The sequence below is a fragment of the Bufo bufo genome, chromosome 5 (genome assembly GCF_905171765.1).
Source record: "Bufo bufo chromosome 5, aBufBuf1.1, whole genome shotgun sequence".
Taxonomy (NCBI): Eukaryota; Metazoa; Chordata; class Amphibia; order Anura; family Bufonidae; genus Bufo; species Bufo bufo.
Window position 1 is genome coordinate 554,887,399 of NC_053393.1, and position 20,443 is coordinate 554,907,841.

At 45.1% G+C, this 20,443-nt stretch overlaps 2 protein-coding genes across 3 annotated transcripts in view; one reads left to right on the forward strand and one right to left on the reverse strand.

Annotated features, from left to right (window-relative positions):
* The window catches only part of LOC121000856 (gastrula zinc finger protein XlCGF66.1-like), a 576,261-nt gene that overhangs the window by 190,534 nt on the left and 365,284 nt on the right, over positions 1-20,443 (forward strand). The gene's annotated exons all lie outside the window — the stretch shown is intronic.
* On the reverse strand, positions 1,187-18,602 carry LOC121000860 (gastrula zinc finger protein XlCGF17.1-like). Of its 2 annotated transcripts, none has more exons than XM_040431600.1 (3): positions 18,430-18,602; positions 13,152-13,220; positions 1,187-2,764 (listed from the first exon to the last, which is right to left on the reverse strand). In XM_040431600.1, the coding sequence occupies exons 1-3, from the start codon at positions 18,434-18,436 to the stop codon at positions 1,746-1,748; spliced, it is 1,095 nt and encodes a 364-aa protein (XP_040287534.1). In that variant the 5' UTR covers positions 18,437-18,602; the 3' UTR covers positions 1,187-1,745. The 2 variants fall into 2 exon arrangements, with proteins under 2 accessions (XP_040287534.1, XP_040287533.1); XM_040431599.1 differs by having other exon boundaries at positions 13,152-13,216; positions 18,423-18,602.

The following is a 20,443-nucleotide window of genomic DNA, read 5'->3' on the forward strand; positions in this document are numbered from 1 at the left end:
GAAACAACGCTGATAGCTTTGAAAAACGAAAGTTCTGTGTGACGTCACACCTTGGACGGATGCCTAATTGGATCACAATATCTTAGACGCGTTTCGGAATTCACGAATATATAAATATATGTATGACATAATCATTCATGTTATATGTATTATATGAATATAAGGTTGACATTGACCCCATTATTCTCACACTACTCCCCTTTTTTTATCATTATTTTGCAGGCTGTATAGATCACCCTACCTCCCTTCTGGAGGAAGAGAACCTTCCTACTTACACAAAGTGAAAGAATACTTAATCTTGCCAATTGTGGAATGACCAGCATCCATCCAGAAGATCCTACTTTTTAAACCATCCCCACTATCTATCTTGCCTAATTAAACCTATGCAACCAGTGGAATCCATATTAAGGAAGCATACTATCAGAACTCAGGTCAACCAGTTAATCAATAGTCCTTTGGTTTTACAATGGAGTCCTGCAATAAATGCAATTAGTCAGATTCTACACAGACTTCTGTCCGCAGCAGGTACAACGGTATTTTGGTGAAGCCAAGTCTAAAACAGGAGTCACAATTGTAGTTGTGGCAGCGGCAGACGTTGAGGGTGGAGTCCTCATGACCACCACTTGCATAGGAGTGTCATTGTTCTTAATCACAGTAGTTACTTTAGATTGTCCTGTAAAACATGCTGTCTTCAGACCCTCAGATTGAGGACACCATTTTAAGAGATTTGGAAGACGAATTTTTGGGAAATGCTAAACAGATTCTCTCATCTCTAAGCAGAAAGCATCCTATAAGGGAGCTCCACGCCCGCCACATTTCCATCAATTTATAACCCCTTCCCACTGCAACCATTTTCCGTTTTTTGCACTTTTATTTTTCTTCCCCTCCATCCAAATGCCATACCTTTTCTATTTTTCCAGTCGCAAGGCTGTAGCAGGGCTGTTTTTTGTGGGACAAACTTTCTAATGTTTCCATTTATTATTCCACATGATTATTGGGACGCTGGAAAAAATTACTGATAGGGTAGAAATAATTAAAAATGCAGTTGCGCCATTGTTCTATGGATTATGTTTTTACAGCGTTCACTGCGCAGTGACATTTTTTCTATGGTTTAGTACGATTACAGCGATCACAGATTTATATTATTGTGCTAGGTTTTAATACTCCCCAAAAAAAATCCACAGGGCTCTGTGAAGGTTCTTTATTTGCGGTGCGAGCTACAATTTCTATTGATAACATTTTATGGTATATGTGACTTTTTTATGTTTTTTATTCAGTTTTCAATCACTTTATCTTTAAGGCAGAAGTCGTTAAATACCCAAAACCTGCCGTACATGTATGGCAAGTGTTATGAAGGGGTTAAAACTGCGTCTCCTCTACGTGCATTCTCTGATGTTTAACACAATCCGATTGGTAAGTAAAACATTTCCCACAGGCCGTACATAATTATGGCCTCTCCCCTGTATGATGACTTTCATGGTGAAGATTGGGTTTCAGAGCCCACCATTTCCCACATTCTGAACAGGAATACGGCTTCTCCCCTGTGTGTATTCTTGATCTCTCTCAAAACTTAATTTGTGAGTAAAATATTTCCCTGCATGAAAGTGGCTTTTCCTGTTGGAATTTTTTAATGCCCAACAATATATTTCTGAGTTAAACATTCTTAACACGACTACAGATTTTTTCCCCATGTGACATCTTTGATGTTGAAGATCTGATTTTCTAACGAAATATCAGTCACATCCTTAACATGAATACAGCTTCTTCTTTGTGCAAATTTGCTGATGTCTCTCAAGATGTGATTTCTGAGTAAAACATTTCTCACATTCTGAACATGAATACGGCTTCTCTCCAGTGTGAACTCTCTGATGTATCTCAAGTTTTGATTTGTGATTAAAACATCTCCCACAGTCTGAACATGAATACGGCTTCTCCCCAGTGTGAATTCTTTGATGGACAACAAGAGAAAATGTATGAGTAAAACATTTCCCACATTCTGAACAAGAATACGTCTTCTCTCCCGAGTGAACTCTCTGATGCCTCTCAAGTTCTGATTTCTGAGTAAAACATTTCCCACATTCTGAACATGGATACGTCTTCTCTCCCGTGTGAACTCTCTGATGCCTCTCACGTTCTGATTTCTGAGTAAAACATTTCCCACAGTCTGAACATAGATACTGCTTTTCCCCTGTGTGAATTCTCTGATGGTTTATAAAATGTGATTTCTGAGTAAAATATTTCCCACATTCTGAACATGAATACGGCTTCTCTCCCGTGTGAACTCTCTGATGCCTCTCAAGTTCTGATTTCTGAGTAAAACATTTCCCACATTCTGAACATGGATACGGCTTCTCTCCCGTGTGAACTCTCTGATGCCTCTTAAGTTCTGATTTCTGAGTAAAACATTTCCCACATTCTGAACATGGATAGGGCTTTTCTCCCGTGTGAACTGTCTGATGCCTCTTAAGGTCTGATTTGTGAGTAAAACATTTCCCACATTCTGAACATGGATATGGCTTCTTCCCTTTCTGAGCTCTTAGGGCTCCCTCACCCCTTTTGTGGCTTGCATTCTGGTTAACAGTCTGTGATGAATCAGAAGATCGGATTTGTTTAAAAGGATCAGATGACAGAGTTTTGCTGTGAAGGGTGGATGGTACATCTGGGATAATGGCACAATCTTCATACGTCTCTGATGTGACACCAGGATCATCTGCATTATAATCTGTAGATATCAATTGTCCCTCCGAGGTCCCAGTACAGTCATCTGACAAGAACAAAATTTAGTAAAATTATTTTTAATAATATAAATTTTTTAAATAATACTGATATTTTTTAACATATAAAAATGCACTTTAGTGCAGTGGAGAGGAACAGTGCGGTGATGTATGAGGAAGCCATGGCTATGGAGTCAGCGTAAAGCCGGATTACTATTCTCTATTAAAATTCTTTGTATAAAATAATCTGCCTTAAAGGGAACCTGTCACCTGTAGTACGTGGCCCTCACAGGGGGCAGCATAGTGTAGTCACAGGCCCGGTGATTTCAGCGGTCTGTCACATCTGTGCTGGCAGTCAGTACTGACAAGCCGAACCCCACAGTGTGCACCGGGGCTGCGAGGGAGACAAGTCCGATAAGTGACTACCTCTACCCTCCCCTGCCTCCGGACCAAGACTGACTGGTTTTCCTATGCACAACTGGAAAGAATCCTGCCAGTGAATGTCGGGAGGAGGCGGATGGTGGGGGTAGTGAGCCTCATCAGACTCATCTCCCTCCTAGCGCTGGCATGTGCTGTGGGGTTTGGACTATCGGTAATTTAAAAGTAGTGACTGCCAGCACAGAAGTGATAGGTTCCCTCTACAGAGCATCTGTCAGCAGGATCAACCCTATTAAACCAGGCCTACTGCTTGTTGGAGTTAATCATACTGAGTGAAACGACCCCTCCGTTCTTTAACAAGAGCTTTAAAACTGCATGTGAGGATCAGGAATTATAAGTAAATAATTGTGGCAGAGTCACTAATAAGGGGGCACTGGGAGATCTGTAAAACCAGTCACCGGTGCCCTCCACAAGACCGTCCCCGCTTCCCTGGTGCATTCTCTATACAGACTATGCCCCCGCTAATGTGCTCCCTAAGGAGTCAGCAAGGGGACCATTAGAGGATGGGTGGGGGGCAGTGCTGGAGTCTTAAGTAGGAGCAGAATGGTAGTCGGAAATTGTGGCAGGTTGTCACGGACAGCTGGGAAGCTGAGCAGAGTGGGGGCGATTGCTTACTTATCCGAAATCTCTTAGTATATAGGACCGGCCAGAGGCAACCAGTATTTAGGGTTGGTGACCTGCTTTTATTAGACTGTGGAAATGCTGTTAGACTCTGCCCTGAAAGTCCAGTCCTGCTGAATGGGTTCACAAAGGGAAGAACAGGTGACAACTCCAGCCTTCTGATCAGCACTGTGGGATATCAGGTGGTCAAACAACTAAAGGGGTTGTTCAGTTAGTGCACTTTTCTACAGACCCCACATGTAAGACGTACTTTTTCCCCCAAAAGTGTGTGTGGGGGGGGAATGTCAGTGCATCTTATAAAGCGAATACTAGTGAGTGCTTCCATTATTCAGTTATACCGTGTAGGGAACGCAGTAAAAATAAAACCCATTGCACTGTGGGGGAACTGCCCTTTATATCATAATGACTTAGAGAAAGCCGGGAGTAAAAAATGGAAATGAAAGACAAAAAATTACCCAGGGCTGAAAGGGTTAAGAAAGTAGCGCTGTCCTATCTAGTTATTACTGGATCCTAAGTGACAATCACGGCCAAGTCAGTCTATAAGACGCAGTTTCTCTCCTTGTTATGTGAAGTGTTACATGAATTCATCTCAAGGGGCTAAGGCAGATCAGGCCTTCCCACCGATGAAGAGATTGTTGGTCTCTCCCGCGTTCTGGTCTATGTTGACCACACCGAGCCTTTTACCCTGTATACTGAGGGAAGCTTGGAGAGGCTGGGGGCAATCCTGACCCCAATTCAAGATGGCAGGGAGCGAGTAATGGCCTATACTAGCAGAGCACCGAGAGGTCGAGGGAAGAACCCGGAGAGAACTATTAGGCCACAGCTGCTGGGGGTAGTACAGGATTTTACTGAGAGGTTTAATGGCATCTTGTTGGCAGCAGAATTTTCTGTAATGGACAGACAACATCGCCAAGTGCCTTGGGACACCGACGTCTTGGGGTGGGGGGTGCAGAGCAGCAGTAAATGGCCAGGAGGACAAAGATCAAATACAAGGTACGGTACTGACATAGCAGTGGGAATACTGCTGTTCTGCGACCCAGTAGAAACAGCCAGTGGTCCCAGTAATACAATGTTAGAAGATATGACCTTCCTCTTCCATGGCTGAGATCTATGACTAAGCCCCCATACTCTTACAGCCAACCGAACATTCAAATGTAATGGTGAAGTAATCGGCCGGCGCTCTCTATCTGGCTCTGTATGGATCAATCACAGAACCAAGTAGGTTAACCTACTAACACGTATACTTCCATAATCAGAACATTAGGACGATTGTGGACGTCCAGATGTATACTTTCCTGTAAGTGGAATGCTATGCGCTTTATTTCATTTTAGGTTTAATGTTCATGTGCACTGACAGTATATATTGTTAGTGTGATATTTTAATAAAATGTTTTTCATATATACCACATGGTTCTGTGCTTGATCCATACAGAGCCAGATAGAGAGCGCCGGCCTATTTCTTTACCATTACATTTTCCTTCTTTGACAGTGGGTTTGTCTTAAGGTGTCTGCACCCGCTCCATACCTAGGTGTAGTATAAGCCACTGGACGTTACTCCTTTTTGAACATTCAAATAATTGCTCCTAGAAGGAGTCATTGCACTGAGGTGTCAGGAGGAAGAGGAACCTGCAGTGGAGGTGGGAGCCGAAATCCTATGAAGTGGCAAGGCAGCCCAATCCTCATCATATTTTAGAAGATTACGGAAGGTACCCGCGGCCTGTATGGACGACACATATGGTGACACCTTGCACATTCATAGTTCGGACACCAGAATCCAGTGCAGTCCAAAGTGTGACATGAGGCCTGTGAAATGCTGCACAGAGGGACACCAGGACACGTCCAGGAGATTCATGGAAGAGACCTGTCACCCTGATATTACTGAGCAAGTCCTGGATAGTCACAGCGCAGACCTGAGGGAGTCGTTACCACCTTGGTGTAATGGGCTAGGATCAGCGGGAACATTCCTACTGCTTCCTCTTCTCCTGTCTACTAGTATGTTTGGGGCAGTTGCTATGTATTATACAGTAGCTGATCTCTTGCTCAGCCGACCTCATTTTTTTTTTTTAACAATTCTTTATTTATAAAGAGCAGTATAATAACAGTACAGTAACAGTACCCCTCGCTTTATGCAAGAGATCTGATATGGAAAATATACTTTTGATAACACATCTTCACTAATCCATAGTACCATCTCATGCAGATATGCTAGGTAACATTTTTATACACCTTCCAATACAGATACAGTCCTGCAGTTTTACAAACCTGAAGTTATCACTGGATAGTGAACAGTGATACAAAACAGTACGTCAGAATATTATTTTAGTATTAAATATATATATATATATTTAATTTCAAAAAACAATTAATTAACCATCCCCGGCAAGGGACTGTGCAATCTCGGCCAGTGTTTGAACGTCTACTCTGTATGAATCATATTCCTATGGCTTGTGTAACAGGAGACCATCCCTTAGTTTCACCAAAGTTAAATCCTTTTTCAAGTCTACCTAGGGCCATTGAATGTCACTTTCTATGAATACCCAGTAACGTGTATGTTATAAAACGTTGCCAATCTTTACTCTCTTTTCGTGAAAATTTAGCCAGGGTTTCCATATCTTAAGGAACTTTTCCCTTATTCCTAAATTCCATCCCACTAGTTCTTCCATAAGACAAATGTGATGAACTTCCTCCAACCACTCTTCCAATCTCGGGGGGTCCCTTTCCTTCCACCTCCTTGGTATAATGATTTTCGCAGCGGCTATCAAATGTGTAGGGAGATTATCAGCTGATGGTGTAAAACCTAATTGGGGTTTCCACAATAAAACTAATTCCGGTGATAGTGGTAAGCAAGTGTTGCATATAGTGTTGATCATTCCCCCTATTTTTCCCCAGAAAAGATTCAGGGAGGGGCAAGACCACCAAATGTGTGAGATTGTCCCCTTTCCTTCAAGGCATCTCCAACACTTATCATCTGGGATCAGGTTAATTTTGAGTAGGAAGCTCGGCGTCCTGTACCACCTTGTAAGGATCTTAAAAGAATTCTCCTGTAATCGAATACTTCTGGGAAAACCATGGGAATGAGCTAAAATAAATTTGACATCTGCATCTGAAATGTTTATCTGAAGCTCTTGTTCCCACGCCTTTAAGTACAGAAGCTTCTCAGGAGTTGATGCGAGAAGTAGCTGGGAGTACAAATAAGACAGTATTTTCGGTGGGGGCCTAGTGGAAGATAGTGAAAGATTTTCTAACCAAGTGGGATCTAAAGCTTCCTTAGTGTATTCTTTCATATAACCTCTACAAGTGATGGTCAGATCTCTTATAGCTAGCGAGTTCCTGAAGGATCTCGGGATTTTCTCCAACAATTCCTGTATGAAGGAGTCAAAATCTGTCGATTTGCGCAAGTTTGAGATTCTCATCTCTGTAAGATTGTACCAACACTGTTGACTTGCATTCCTCTTACCTCTCATAAAGTAAGGTAGGACGGAAAGAGGGGCTAGTGGGGAAAGTTTATTCTGATGCATCAGGAGTCCTGTTGTTTTCTGACAATAAGAAAACATAGTGTTAATCATTTCAGATGTGACCAAGGGCTTCTTTCTGTTTTTGCTTGCAACCCACATGTACCTTGTGGCATTTGTACCCATAAGACTACGTTCAATGTCTACGTGTAACTTGTTATTGGACAAGTCCGCTAATTCGGTCCATCTTTCTAGATGTATTGCATGATGGTAAGTCCTCAAGTCAGGGAAAGAGAGACCTCCCTCCTTCCTCCTCTTGATAAGAAGAAGATAAGAGAGACGTGGCCTTCCGCTAGCCCACAAAAATTTAGTAAAGGAATGCAAAAAACCTGTCAGGAATTCTTATGGGCAGACATCTTAATATATAGAATATCTGTGGTAAAGCATATGTAGACAATATGTTTTTCCTACCTAACCAAGACAGGAATGGGATTTTAATAGAATTGAGATAGGTCTTAATCTTCGCAAATAAGGGGGGATAGTTCAAACTATAGAACTGCTGGGGATCGGATGGCACTTGAATTCCCAGGAATTTTATAGCTCGTCCTGGCCATTGGAATGGCGAGAGTGGGATTAGGTCTTTTGCTCTTTTCTTTTCTATGGAAACATTAAGTATTTCAGATTTCTCATGGTTTATTTTGAAATTGGAGATTTCTCCATAACTTTCAAGTAATACCATGATTTCCGGTAAAGCTTCTTCTGGGTTAGTGACCAATAGTAAAAGGTCATCGGCAAAAGCTGCTACTGAGTGTGTGTATCTCCCTACTTGTAGGCCCTTGATTTTGTCTGAAGCTCTTATTTTATTTAGAAAAATCTCCAGAGCGAGCACAAAGAGAGTAGGTGACAGGGGGCACCCTTGACGCGTTCCGTTTTTGATTCTGAAGGGAGCAGAGAGGTATCCATTAGCTAAGACTTTTGCTGAAGGACTTCCATACAGAGTGAAAATTGCAGCGACGAACGCGGAGGGGAAGCCAAAGTGTAGGAGAGCATCTCTCATGAATGACCAGCTTACCCTATCGAAGGCCTTCTCCGCGTCCGTCCCTACAAGCACCAAGGGAATCCTCTCCTTTCTAGCGTAATGGACAGCATGAAAAATCCTACTTACATTATGTCTACCCTCTCTGCCCCCCACAAATCCCACCTGTTCCTCTCCAAGCAGACGAGGCAGAAACTTGGCTATCCTTTGGCTAAGAATTTTAGCCCATAACTTCACATCCGCATTCAAGAGCGAGATGGGTCTATAACTCCCGCATCTACTTGGATCTTTCCCCTCCTTATGAAGAACTACTATATGGGCCATCAGGGACTGTGAGGTAAGAGGAGAACCTCCCAATAGCGAATTGCAAAGCTTAGTGAGTTGAGGTATTAATATCTTCTGAAGTTTTTTGTAGTATATTATGGGAAGACCATCTGGCCCTGGGCTTTTACCAGTAGGGATACTCAGTAGACATTCCCTCACCTCTTCTTCCATGATGGGAGCCATTAAACTATTTACCTCCTCAGGGTCAAGTTTGGGAACCACCACCGAATTGATGAAAGCAGCAGTTTTCTTCTGTTTATCCTCAGAATCTATTGTTTGTAAGTTATACAATGAGGAATAAAAGGATGCAAATTCATCCGCTATTGCTGGTGTTGAGGTCAGGGACTCACGTTTATTGTTTTGAATGCGTGCAATATGTGTTTTTTTCCCTTTGACCTTTTATTAATTGCGTCAGTAATTTTGAACCTCTATTACCATGAATATAAGTCTGAAACTTCGACATCTTGAGCATCTTTGCTGATCTAATATTTAGGAGATCTTTAAGTCGAAGACGTAATTTGATTATGTCTTCATGAGTAGACTTAGAGGGATGACTTTTATTAAGGTTTTCCAGCACAGATATTTGAGCTATCACTGAGTCTACCTCCTTCGTCCTCTTTTTACGTACCCACGACCCTAAGGCAATCAGTTCCCCTCTAACAAAGGCTTTGTGTGCCTCCCATGTGATAGGAGCGGCTATCTGTGAGTCCTTATTAATCTCAAAAAACATATTTACTTTCTCCTCTATCTGTGTTCTGTGCTTAACATCTTCCAAGAGGGTTTCGTTGAGCCTCCAAGTCCAGGATTTGGGAGGAGCTCCCATGAAGTGAATTCTCAACGAGACTGGTGCGTGGTCTGTGACAGTGATTGGTCCTATGCTCGCTGTGTCAATTCTATCTAGAAGATGGTTTGATAGATACATGTAATCTAATCTCCTATACGTGCCATGCATTGCCGAATAAAAAGTGTAATCTTTTCCCTGAGGGTGAGGCACTCTCCATACATCTGATACCTGGTGAGCATCTAAAGCTTTCCTCAGTTTTTTAACTTGGGGAGCAGAGGTGTCTTGAAGAAGAGATGTGGAATCCAAGGGGTGATCCAGAGCCAATTAAAATCGCCTGCCAGCAAAAGAGCACCTTCCCTAAACACATGTAATTTCTGTAAAACCTCCACTAGCCATTTGACCTGATTCATGTTAGGAGCATACACGTTTGCCACCGTAATCTTATTACCAAAGAGTGTCCCCTTCACAAATACAAAACGCCCTCCTGGATCAACTGATTGCGCCTGTATCTGAAAAGGTAGACCTTTCCTAAACCCAATAGAGACTCCCTTGGAAGCTGATGTATGTGTACTATGCGTCCAAGTGGAAAACATATTAGTGAAAAGTGAGGGTATTCTATTATGCCTGAAATGAGTTTCTTGCAAAAGTAGAATATCTACTTTCTCCTTTTTTATCATCTGGAAACTCTGCTTCTTTTTTGTGGCCCATTTAAACCATTCACTATAAGAGATGTAACTTTCAGGGATCCATACCACTATCATATATGACTTATCTCTCAATAAAGGCCATGTTTCTTCATCTAATACAGTTTTTCCCACCTTGCGGGTATAACCATAAACATATGAATAAAACACAGGAACATAAAAATATTTTTTACGGAACAAAGGTTCCTAGCAACACCCTCTCCCACTCTCCCCCATGTAGAGTACAAATCTCCTCTATCAAGGCATGTGAGAGAGTAAGAGCGGGCAGGCCGATCCTCCATCACTAGAGGAATAAAACCCATCCTCCAATTAGAAGATGGCTCTTGTGGGTGGGGGAAGTCTGTCTAAGAACCGACAGAAAAGGTCGGGCAGTTAACGTGACATGGAAGAATTGCTCTCTAAGGACACTTGAAAATTGTCTCCCTGTATAGTGAATCAGTACCGATAGTTACGCTAAGCTACGAACATGACTATCTACCTAAGTATCTCTGGTACTCAAACATTTTGTCTGATTACTATGCTAACATTACAACATCTGTAAAGTATACTCAGCACTAATCTCAGCGCATATTATATCACTTGGGATAAGATAAGCTCACCAGCGGTTGTACTCTTGCACTTCATCCCATGACATATACAATGATCTTACCACAAGCGAGATAGTGAGGTGAGAGGATTGGGTATGAAAAGTAAGGATGGGGAGGGGGGGGGGAGGGGGAGAAAGGGAAGGAATATGGGGGAAGACATTGCAGAGATCATACTTAATTTATAAGCGACTCTATACCCTCTCACCCCTTGTACTTATGACATTAAAGTCCGTGACCTAACATCTTAGAAGAGGATAAAACTTCAGGTATCACCATCGAACTCCCTCCTCGTGACTCCGTTCCCGCTCTTCTTTCTCTGCCTCTGGGTCTTATTCTGTCTTCCTGGAATCCACAATGCAGGTAATGGCAGCGGTGGTACTTCTGTGATCTCCTGAACAATGTTCCAATCCTGGATCTCTAGGTCTCCAATATCTAAGAGATCATAAATTCGTCGTAAGTCACTGTAAGATCTAAGAGTTAACTTCTTGTTGTCTGGCGCGTTTATGAGAAGCCCAAATGGGAATAGCCAGCGATACAGAAGTTTCTTCTCCTTTAATACTTCCAGTAGTGGCTTCAGCGCTCTTCTCTTGCGCAGTGTGACTGGGGAGAGATCTTGAAAAATGGCTACCGTAGCTCCCTCAAACTTCAAAGAGGTTTTGCCGCGGGCTGCTTTAAGGATACACTCCTTAGCCTTGTAGCTAATAAGCTTACAAATAATGTCCCTAGGTGGGTCTGCAGGGCCAGGTGGTGGTCTTAGTGACCGATGAGCTCTCTCCAGAGAGAAATCTTGAGTCGCATCCTGTCCAGCAAGGGCGGTGAAGAAGGTAAGTAATGCGGCTTCAATGGCGTCCGGCCTGATGCTTTCAGGAAAGCCTTTGAGTCGGAGGTTGTTCCGGCGGCTACGATTATCTTGATCTTCCAGCTGTGTGTACAGTGTATTTAGATGGGCTTGAGTGTAGTCCAGAGAGTGAGCTACTGCTGAACCAAACTCTATGATGGCGGACTGTGCAGTTTCCACTGCTTCCATCCGCTCTCCCATATGTTGGAGATCTTTCTTATATTCCTTCAATTCCTGCACTATTGGATCTAGTGCTTCTGTTAGAAGTTTCCTCATAAAAGGTCTGGAGACCGGGAGGTGCTCTTTCAAAGACGGAGGAGTCGCTTCGCTGCTATCACCATTTTCTGAATCTAAGGCCTCAGGCTGTTGTTCAGGGTCTTCTGGCGGCGCCATCTTCTCTGTCTTCTTAGCCTGCAGTGCCGACGTCTTTTTGACAAATTTATCCAGATCTCCCTGGCTTGAGGTAGGCTTCGTGTGTGCCGAGTTGTCCCTAGACTTTTCTCTCAAGGGTTTACCCATGTTTGCTGGTGAATAATGCTTATAATTCCCTTTTCTCTCTCAGCCTGCAACAGAGCGATCTAACTTGCGGCCATTCCGCTCTGCTGCCAGGCTCCGCCCCCTCAGCCGACCTCTCTTCTGTAGCTCACCTTGTTCGGAGAGGAGCTCCTGACTGGTTAGCCTCGCTGTAAATATTCCTAGTTTCTGCAGGGGGTTACTGGTTATAGTGTAAGCTCTGTGCTTTTCAATCCAGTAATCCTTTTATTTTCTAGTATCTCTCCTAGTTTACTTCATCGGTGTACCTTTGTTCTTATGGTTATGGCGAACGCCCATTCCCGACAATCTGCCCGTGTAAATATTCTGCCGATCACCTAATGAATGAGCGAAACAGGTCTTCGTGTCCTCCTATTTGTTTTAGGGTCAGTTTTACAGATTAGTGTTTTCCATAAGAATGTCTGTAGGGACAGTGAGGGTCAGTGATGGGATTGGGGTCAGCGTCTAAGGACAGATCTAGGGAAAGCTCCAGTCAGGGTCACTTATTGTCTGTTCAATCATCCGCTCACCATATAACCCCCATCATCCGTTTGTTCCACCATCTGATTACTATCCCATCTTGGTCCAGTCATCTACTGATGAGTTCTATATCTGATATGTGCTTTGTATTATTCTTCATGGGACGGTCCAGCTGTTACATAGTTTGGTCCTACAGTAACAGACTCGTCTCTGCTTCATGTAGTGGTCACTACTCACCGGGGCTCTTATCTGTAGGAATCTCCTCCTTGTATTCCTCATCACCCCTCACATCTGTCTCTGTAGGAACCTCCTCCTTGTATTCCTCATCGCCCTCACATCTGTCTCTGTAGCATTAATATTGCGCAGATCTTCATCCTGATATAAAATCTGTGAAGCAAATATTGTAAGTTACAGACAGTCGGACAAGTTGCGAGAAATATTTTCCATGACCACAAAAGATCGGTAAAGGGGTCATCATCCAACTTTAACCTTTTTTAACAGATCCTTTCAGAGTGACCGGACTTGTGGTGGGTTCATACTTATCTGACTCTGGGAATCAACATCCCATTGATGAGGGCATGTGACCATTGCAGCCAATCACTGGACGCAGCAGTGACCAGCGATAGGGAAAATCTCGGTTACCTGACCATCCTGTGGAAGGAGAGGACGCGGACATCTCTCTGGTGTTGTCCTCTGACTGGATCTCTCTGCAGGAGACACAGAGACTGGACTCAGACTTTACAGACAGAGAATTCCAGGACATTTGTATTTAGTCCTGTCCGTTACCTGGAGATGTGAGGGGCTGGTCCTCCTCCATCTGGACCTCCTTGTACAGACCCTTGTGTCCTTCTAAATACTCCCACTCCTCCATGGAGAAATAGACAGCGACATCCTGACACCTTATAGGAACCTGACAACACAATGACACCGTCATCACCCAGACCCCTCCAGTGCTGTGACTGTATAATGTCCCCGCATTCCCGGCGGTGTCACCTCTCCAGTCAGCAGCTCCATCATCTTGTGGACGACTTCTAGGATCTTCTCATTGTTCTTCTCATGTATCAGATTACTAGACGTCTTCTTCATCGTGGAGTAATCCTGTTCATGAAAGACACAATAATAAATGTCACCATGTACATTCCAGAGTCCATCACTTCTACAGCCATGTCCACCTGTAATTACCATAGATAATGATGTAATGTGACATCATCAGAACCTCTCACCTCTCCAGTCACATCACCTGTAATTACCATAGATAATGATGTAATGTGACATCATCAGAAGCTCTCACCTCTCCAGTCACATCCCCTGTAATTACCATAGATGATGATGTAATGTGACATCATCAGAACCTCTCCAGTCACATCCCCTGTAATTACCATAGATAATGGTGTAATGTGACATCATCAGAACCTCTCACCTCTCCAGTAAGCAGGAAGAGTATCTCTAGGGTAAGATCTAATATCCTCTCTGCCATCTTGTCCCCGTCTCCATCCATTATCTGGTACTGATGATGTCATCGGACAATCCTATATCACAGGAACCTGAATGGAAGAAGAGGAGTCAATGTAGAATCGGCGTGAAATCCCATAGAAATGCTTATAATGACCAGAGATGATGAGGGACATTTGGGGATAAATCAGAGGAGATGAGGTCTTCTCTCTATTGTCTGGACTGATGACTGGAATATCTCGTAAGGGCAGTTCCTCCATGTTTGAGGTCACAGCAGTGTAAAGTATGGTGCACCCTCCCACGACCCTACATACAATCCCTGGCTGAAGTGATGATACACCCGACCAATCACTGTTTGAGGAGACCGTGGCTCGCCGGTGAGCGCTGCAGTCTTCTCGCAGGTCACCAAGCGCCGTCTTTTGTAAAGTGGCTGTGCTTGATATCGCAGCTGTGACCGGTGAATGTGACATCACATGGCCTTGGAAGAGGCGTAAGAGGTCACCGAGCGCAGCGGCCTCTTCGTACAGCTGATTGGTGGGGTCCCAGGAGTAGGAGCCCCCCGATCTCATGACCTATCCTGAAAATCGGTCATCAATATGATAATTCCAGAAAACCCCTCTGACACCACTACTTTATAAGATGGTCTACAGGAATGTCCAGTTCACCCGGAGGAAGTCTTCTGGGTGAACCAGAGACCAGGAGGGAAGACGCCGGAGATGGCGGCCGGACCGGTCTGGAGGGACAGGAAGACGATTTCTGTTCTTCTTTCTTGATCCAATTCATCTCTAGTTCAGGTCAAATATTGACCAACAACCCGATTCTGGGGCCGGAGCCAGACGTTGTTTTTTTCGAAGGCCCCAATTTACATAATAAATTATTTTATATTACAGTGAGGGGACTATAACCTGTGACCACGTAGGTGTGGACTGTGCGGAGCCCCCACGTGGCCTGCAGCATTTGGGACACGCCCTGCGCAACTTACAAACCAGGACACGAGAAGATGGAATATAAAGAGGGGTCTAGAAAAGCAGCGCGTGGCTCTGCATCTCCAGCCTGGACGGGACCCCTAAGGGCCGGACCTGGTGAGAGATAAGGGGGGAAGGGGGTCCGGTGAAGGCCATTAATCGGAGGGGAGCTGAATGGTCCACGGGTCACGGACCTCACAGCCAAACAGGACAGTTACCTAAACCAGGACCTCACCCTCCCGGCTGGTACAGAGGGATCCCCAGTGTGATAGGGATGATGGGCAAGTAGTCATGAGCGGACCATGGGGAACCTCCTCTCTGATTGGTCGTTTATAGTCACATGGTATTTAAAAAGCTGGAAGCAGCAACTGTGAACAAGTAACATTGGATTCTATGGATTTTACATTTTAACAGGAATTTTCAGACGTTTAACCCCTTCATAATAGGGACATTTTCATTTTTTACTCCCAGCCTTCCCGGAGCCATAACTTCTTTATTTCCCATTAACACAGATGACGAGGACGTTAACATCGCCGGACGAGGACTTGTTATTTGTGGGACCAGTTGTACTTTGTAATGGCGCCAGTTACGGTTCTACACAATGTAGTGGGAAGCGGGGAAATTCCAACTGGGGGATAAAAAAACAAAACACCCAAAATTCGGGCAGTTTTCTGGTTTTACTGTCCCAGCGTTTCCTGGCCGGTTCCCCTCATCCTCCGGTCGGTGCGATTACAGCGACACCACATTTATACAGGTTTTTATTGTGTTTTTATACTGAAAAAATAAAACTTGGAAAAAACCCGAATAGTTTTCTCCTGCATCCCCATCTTCTGACCCGCCATACGTGTGCGGCGCTGGTGTGCGCAATCCCAGTCTGTGCTCTCACTGACGCCGTATTGGGATGCGGTTTTATTTATTTTCCCTTTGCGCTAATCCTTGTATATTTAATAGCGGAGGCGCCGGCGACATGTGTTGTATTTCTGGACTTATAACTGTTGGGGGGGGGGGGGGGATTTGAATAATTTTTTTTAACCTGTTTTATAGTTCCAGGTTCTTTGCGGCTCCAGGTGCCGTGGTCCACGAGCCCCGGTGGACGTGGGGCGGCTGCTGCTGGATCGGTCCTGCCGTATAAACATGTCCGCTGGTTAATCCCGGTTTTCGGCTTCTCCCTGTGACTTGTGGCTGGATCGGCGGAGCTCCTCCTCCAGGTCTGTCATAGGACGTCCACTGGGAGACCCTCCCCCGTAGCAGCACCAACCCCGTCACATCCAGCAGACTGAGGGGGAGGATCTGCGGGCACTCATAACAGACTGCACTACTGAAGCATCAGCTGCCACAGACATCATACACTGCACTACTGAAGCATCAACTGTGACAGACATCATACACTGCACTACTGAAGCACCAGCTGTGACAGACATCACACACTGCACTACTGAAGCATCAGCTGCCACAGACATCATACACTGCACTACTGAAGCATCAACTGCCACAGACATCATACACTGCACTACTGAAGCATCAGCTGCTACAGACATCATACACTGCACTACTGAAGCATCAGCTGGTGACAGACATCATACACTGCACTACTGAAGCATCAGCTGTGACAGACATCATACACTGCACTACTGAAGCACCAGCTGCGACAGACATCACACACTGCACTACTGAAGCATCAGCTGTGACAGACATCATACACTGCACTACTGAAGCACCAGCTGTGACAGACATCATACACTGCACTACTGAAGCACCAGCTGTTGACAGACATCATACACTGCACTACTGAAGCACCAGCTGTGACAGACATCACACACTGCACTACTGAAGCATCAACTGTGACAGACATCACACACTGCACTACTGAAGCATCAGCTGTGACAGACATCAAACACTGCACTACTGAAGCACCAGCTGTGACAGACATCATACACTGCACTACTGAAGCGTCAGCTGTGACAGACATCACACACTGCACTACTGAAGCACCAGCTGTGACAGACATCACACACTGCACTACTGAAGCTCCAGCTGTGACAGACATCATACACTGCACTACTGAAGCGTCAGCTGTGACAGACATCATACACTGCACTACTGAAGCATCAGCTGTGACAGACATCACACACTGCACTACTGAAGCACCAGCTGTGACAGACATCATACACTGCACTACTGAAGCATCAGCTGTGACAGACATCACACACTGCACTACTGAAGCATCAGCTGTGACAGACATCACACACTGCACTACTGAAGCATCAGCTGTGACAGACATCACACACTGCACTACTGAAGCACCAGCTGTGACAGACATCATACACCGCACTACTGAAGCTCCAGCTGTGACAGACATCATACACTGCACTACTGAAGAACCAGCTGTGACAGACATCACACACTGCACTACTGAAGCACCAGCTGTGACAGACATCATACACCGCACTACTGAAGCACCAGCTGTGACAGACATCATACACTGCACTACTGAAGCATCAGCTGTGACAGACATCATACACTGCACTACTGAAGCACCAGCTGTGACAGACATCATACACTGCACTACTGTAGCACCAGCTGTGACAGACATCATACACTGCACTACTGAAGCATCAGCTGTGACAGACATCACACACTGCACTACTGAAGCATCAGCAGTGACAGACATCATACACTGCACTACTGAAGCATCCGCTGTGACAGACATCACACACTGCACTACTGAAGCACCAGCTGTGACAGACATCATACACTGCACTACTGAAGCATCAGCTGTGACAGACATCACACACTGCACTACTGAAGCACCAGCTGTGACAGACATCATACACTGCACTACTGAAGCATCAGCTGTGACAGACATCACACACTGCACTACTGAGCATCAGCCTGTGACAGACATCACACACTGCACTACTGAAGCATCAGCTGTGACAGACATCACACACTGCACTACTGAAGCACCAGCTGTGACAGACATCATACACCGCACTACTTGAAGCTCCAGCTGTGACAGACATCATACACTGCACTACTGAAGAACCAAGCTGTGACAGACATCACACACTGCACTACTGAAGCACCAGCTGTGACAGACATCATACACCGCACTACTGAAGCACCAGCTGTGACAGACATCATACACTGCACTACTGAGCATCAGCTGTGACAGACATCATACACTGCAACTACTGAAGCACCAGCTGTGACAGACATCATACACTGCACTACTGTAGCACCAGCTGTGACAGACATCATACACTGCACTACTGAAGCATCAGCTGTGACAGACATCACACACTGCACTACTGAAGCATCAGCAGTGACAGACATCATACAGCTGCACTACTGAAGCATCAGCAGTGACAGACATCATACACTGCACTACTGAAGCATCAGCAGTGACAGACATCACACACTGCACTACTGAAGCATCAGCTGTGACAGACATCACACACTGCACTACTGACTGCGGCCCCCGGCTCCCCGGTACCTGCTCCTCCTCATGCCGGGGCTCTCCCTCCCGCTGTCCGGACATCAGAGCCTCTTTACAGGACGTTTCCAGCAGAACTTCCTCTTTCCCTCAGGTTCCTGGAGTTTTCCTCTCCCAGCATGCTTTGCGGTGTGACGTCACAGGGCTGGCCCCGCCCGGCACACTGGTCAGTCAGCACTAGCCCCGCCCCCTACACCTCCGGCGGCCATGTTAGTACACCCAGACATGGCTCCTGCTCCTTTCCTCACATCACTGAGGGCCACAGGCGCTTCCCTCACCATCTCCAGAGCCCCAAACACTGGGAGCGGCCAGCACAGCCGTATCTAAGCCTCATGTGAGATACAGCCTGCTGAGCCTGGATCACAGCTTCTCCTGTGTGATACTGTCTGCTGAGCTGTGTATCTAATCCTATCCTGTGTGACTACTGTCTGCTGAGCTGTGTATCTAATCCTATCCTGTGTGATACGTGCCTGCTGAGCTGTGTATCTAATCCTATCCTTTGTGATACTGTCTGCTGTGCTGTGTATCTAATCCTATCCTGTGTGATACTGCCTGCTGAGCTGTGTATCTAATCCTATCCCGTGTGATACTGTCTGCTGAGCGGTGTATCTAATCCTATCCTGTGTGATACTGCCTGCTGAGCTGTGTATCTAATCCTATCCTGTGTGTTACTGTCTGCTGAGCTGTGTATCTAATCCTATCCTGTGTGATACTGTCTGCTGAGCTGTGTATCTAATCCTATCCTGTGTGATACTACCTGCTGAGTTGTGTATCTAATCTTATCCCGTGTGATACTGTCTGCTGAGCTGTGTATCTAATCCTACCATGTGTGATACTGTCTGCTGAGCTGTGTATCTAATCCTATCCTGTGTGATACTGTCTGCTGAGCTGTGTATCTAATCCTGTGTGATACTGTCTGCTGAGCTGTGTATCTAATCCTACAGGGTGTGATACTGTCTGCTGAGCTGTGTATCTAATCCTATCCTGTGTGATACTGTCTGCTGAGCTGTGTATCTAATCCTACAGGGTGTGATACTGTCTGCTGAGCTTGTGTATCTAATCCTATCCTGTGTGATACTGTCTGCTGAGCTGTGTATCTAATCCTATCCTGTGTGATACTGTTATGCTGAGCTGTGTATCTAATCCTATCCTGTGTGATACTGTCTGCTGAGCTGTGTATCTAATCCTATCCTGTGTGATACTGTCTGCTGAGCTGTGTATCTAATCCTATCCTGTGTGATACTGTATGCTGAGCTGTGTATCTAATCCTATCCTGTGTGATACTGCCTGCTGAGCTGTGTATCTAATCCTATCCTCTGTGATACTGTCTGCTGAGCGGTGTATCTAATCCTATCCTGTGTGATACTGTCTGCTGAGCTGTGTATCTAATCCTATCCTGTGTGATACTGTCTGCTGAGCTGTGTATCTAATCCTATCCTGTGTGATACTGTCTGCTGAGCTGTGTATCTAATCCTATCCTGTGTGATACTGTCTGCTGAGCTGTGTATCTAATCCTATCCTGTGTGATACTGCCTGCTGAGATGTGTATCTAATCCTATCCTGTGTGATACTCCCTGCTGAGCTGTGTATCTAATCCTATCCTGTGTGATACTGTCTGCTGAGCTGTGTATCTAATCCTATCCTGTGTGATACTGTCTGCTGAGCTGTGTATCTAATCCTATCCTGTGTGATACTGTCTGCTGAGCTGTGTATCTAATCCTATCCCATGTGATACTGTCTGCTGAGCTGTGTATCTAATCCTATGTGATACTGTCTGCTGAGCTGTGTATCTAATCCTACCATGTGTGATACTGTCTGCTGAGCTGTGTATCTAATCCTATCCTGTGTGATACTGTCTGCTGAGCTATGTATCTAATCCTACAGGGTGTGATACGTATGACACGTTACATACTGGTTACATTTCTATATGTTGCTGTTTAGTCCTTGTGCCTCCTCCCCCCCCCCTTATCCCACCTCTCCCCCCCCCCCCCATTATCCCACCTCTCCTCCCCCCCCCCCAT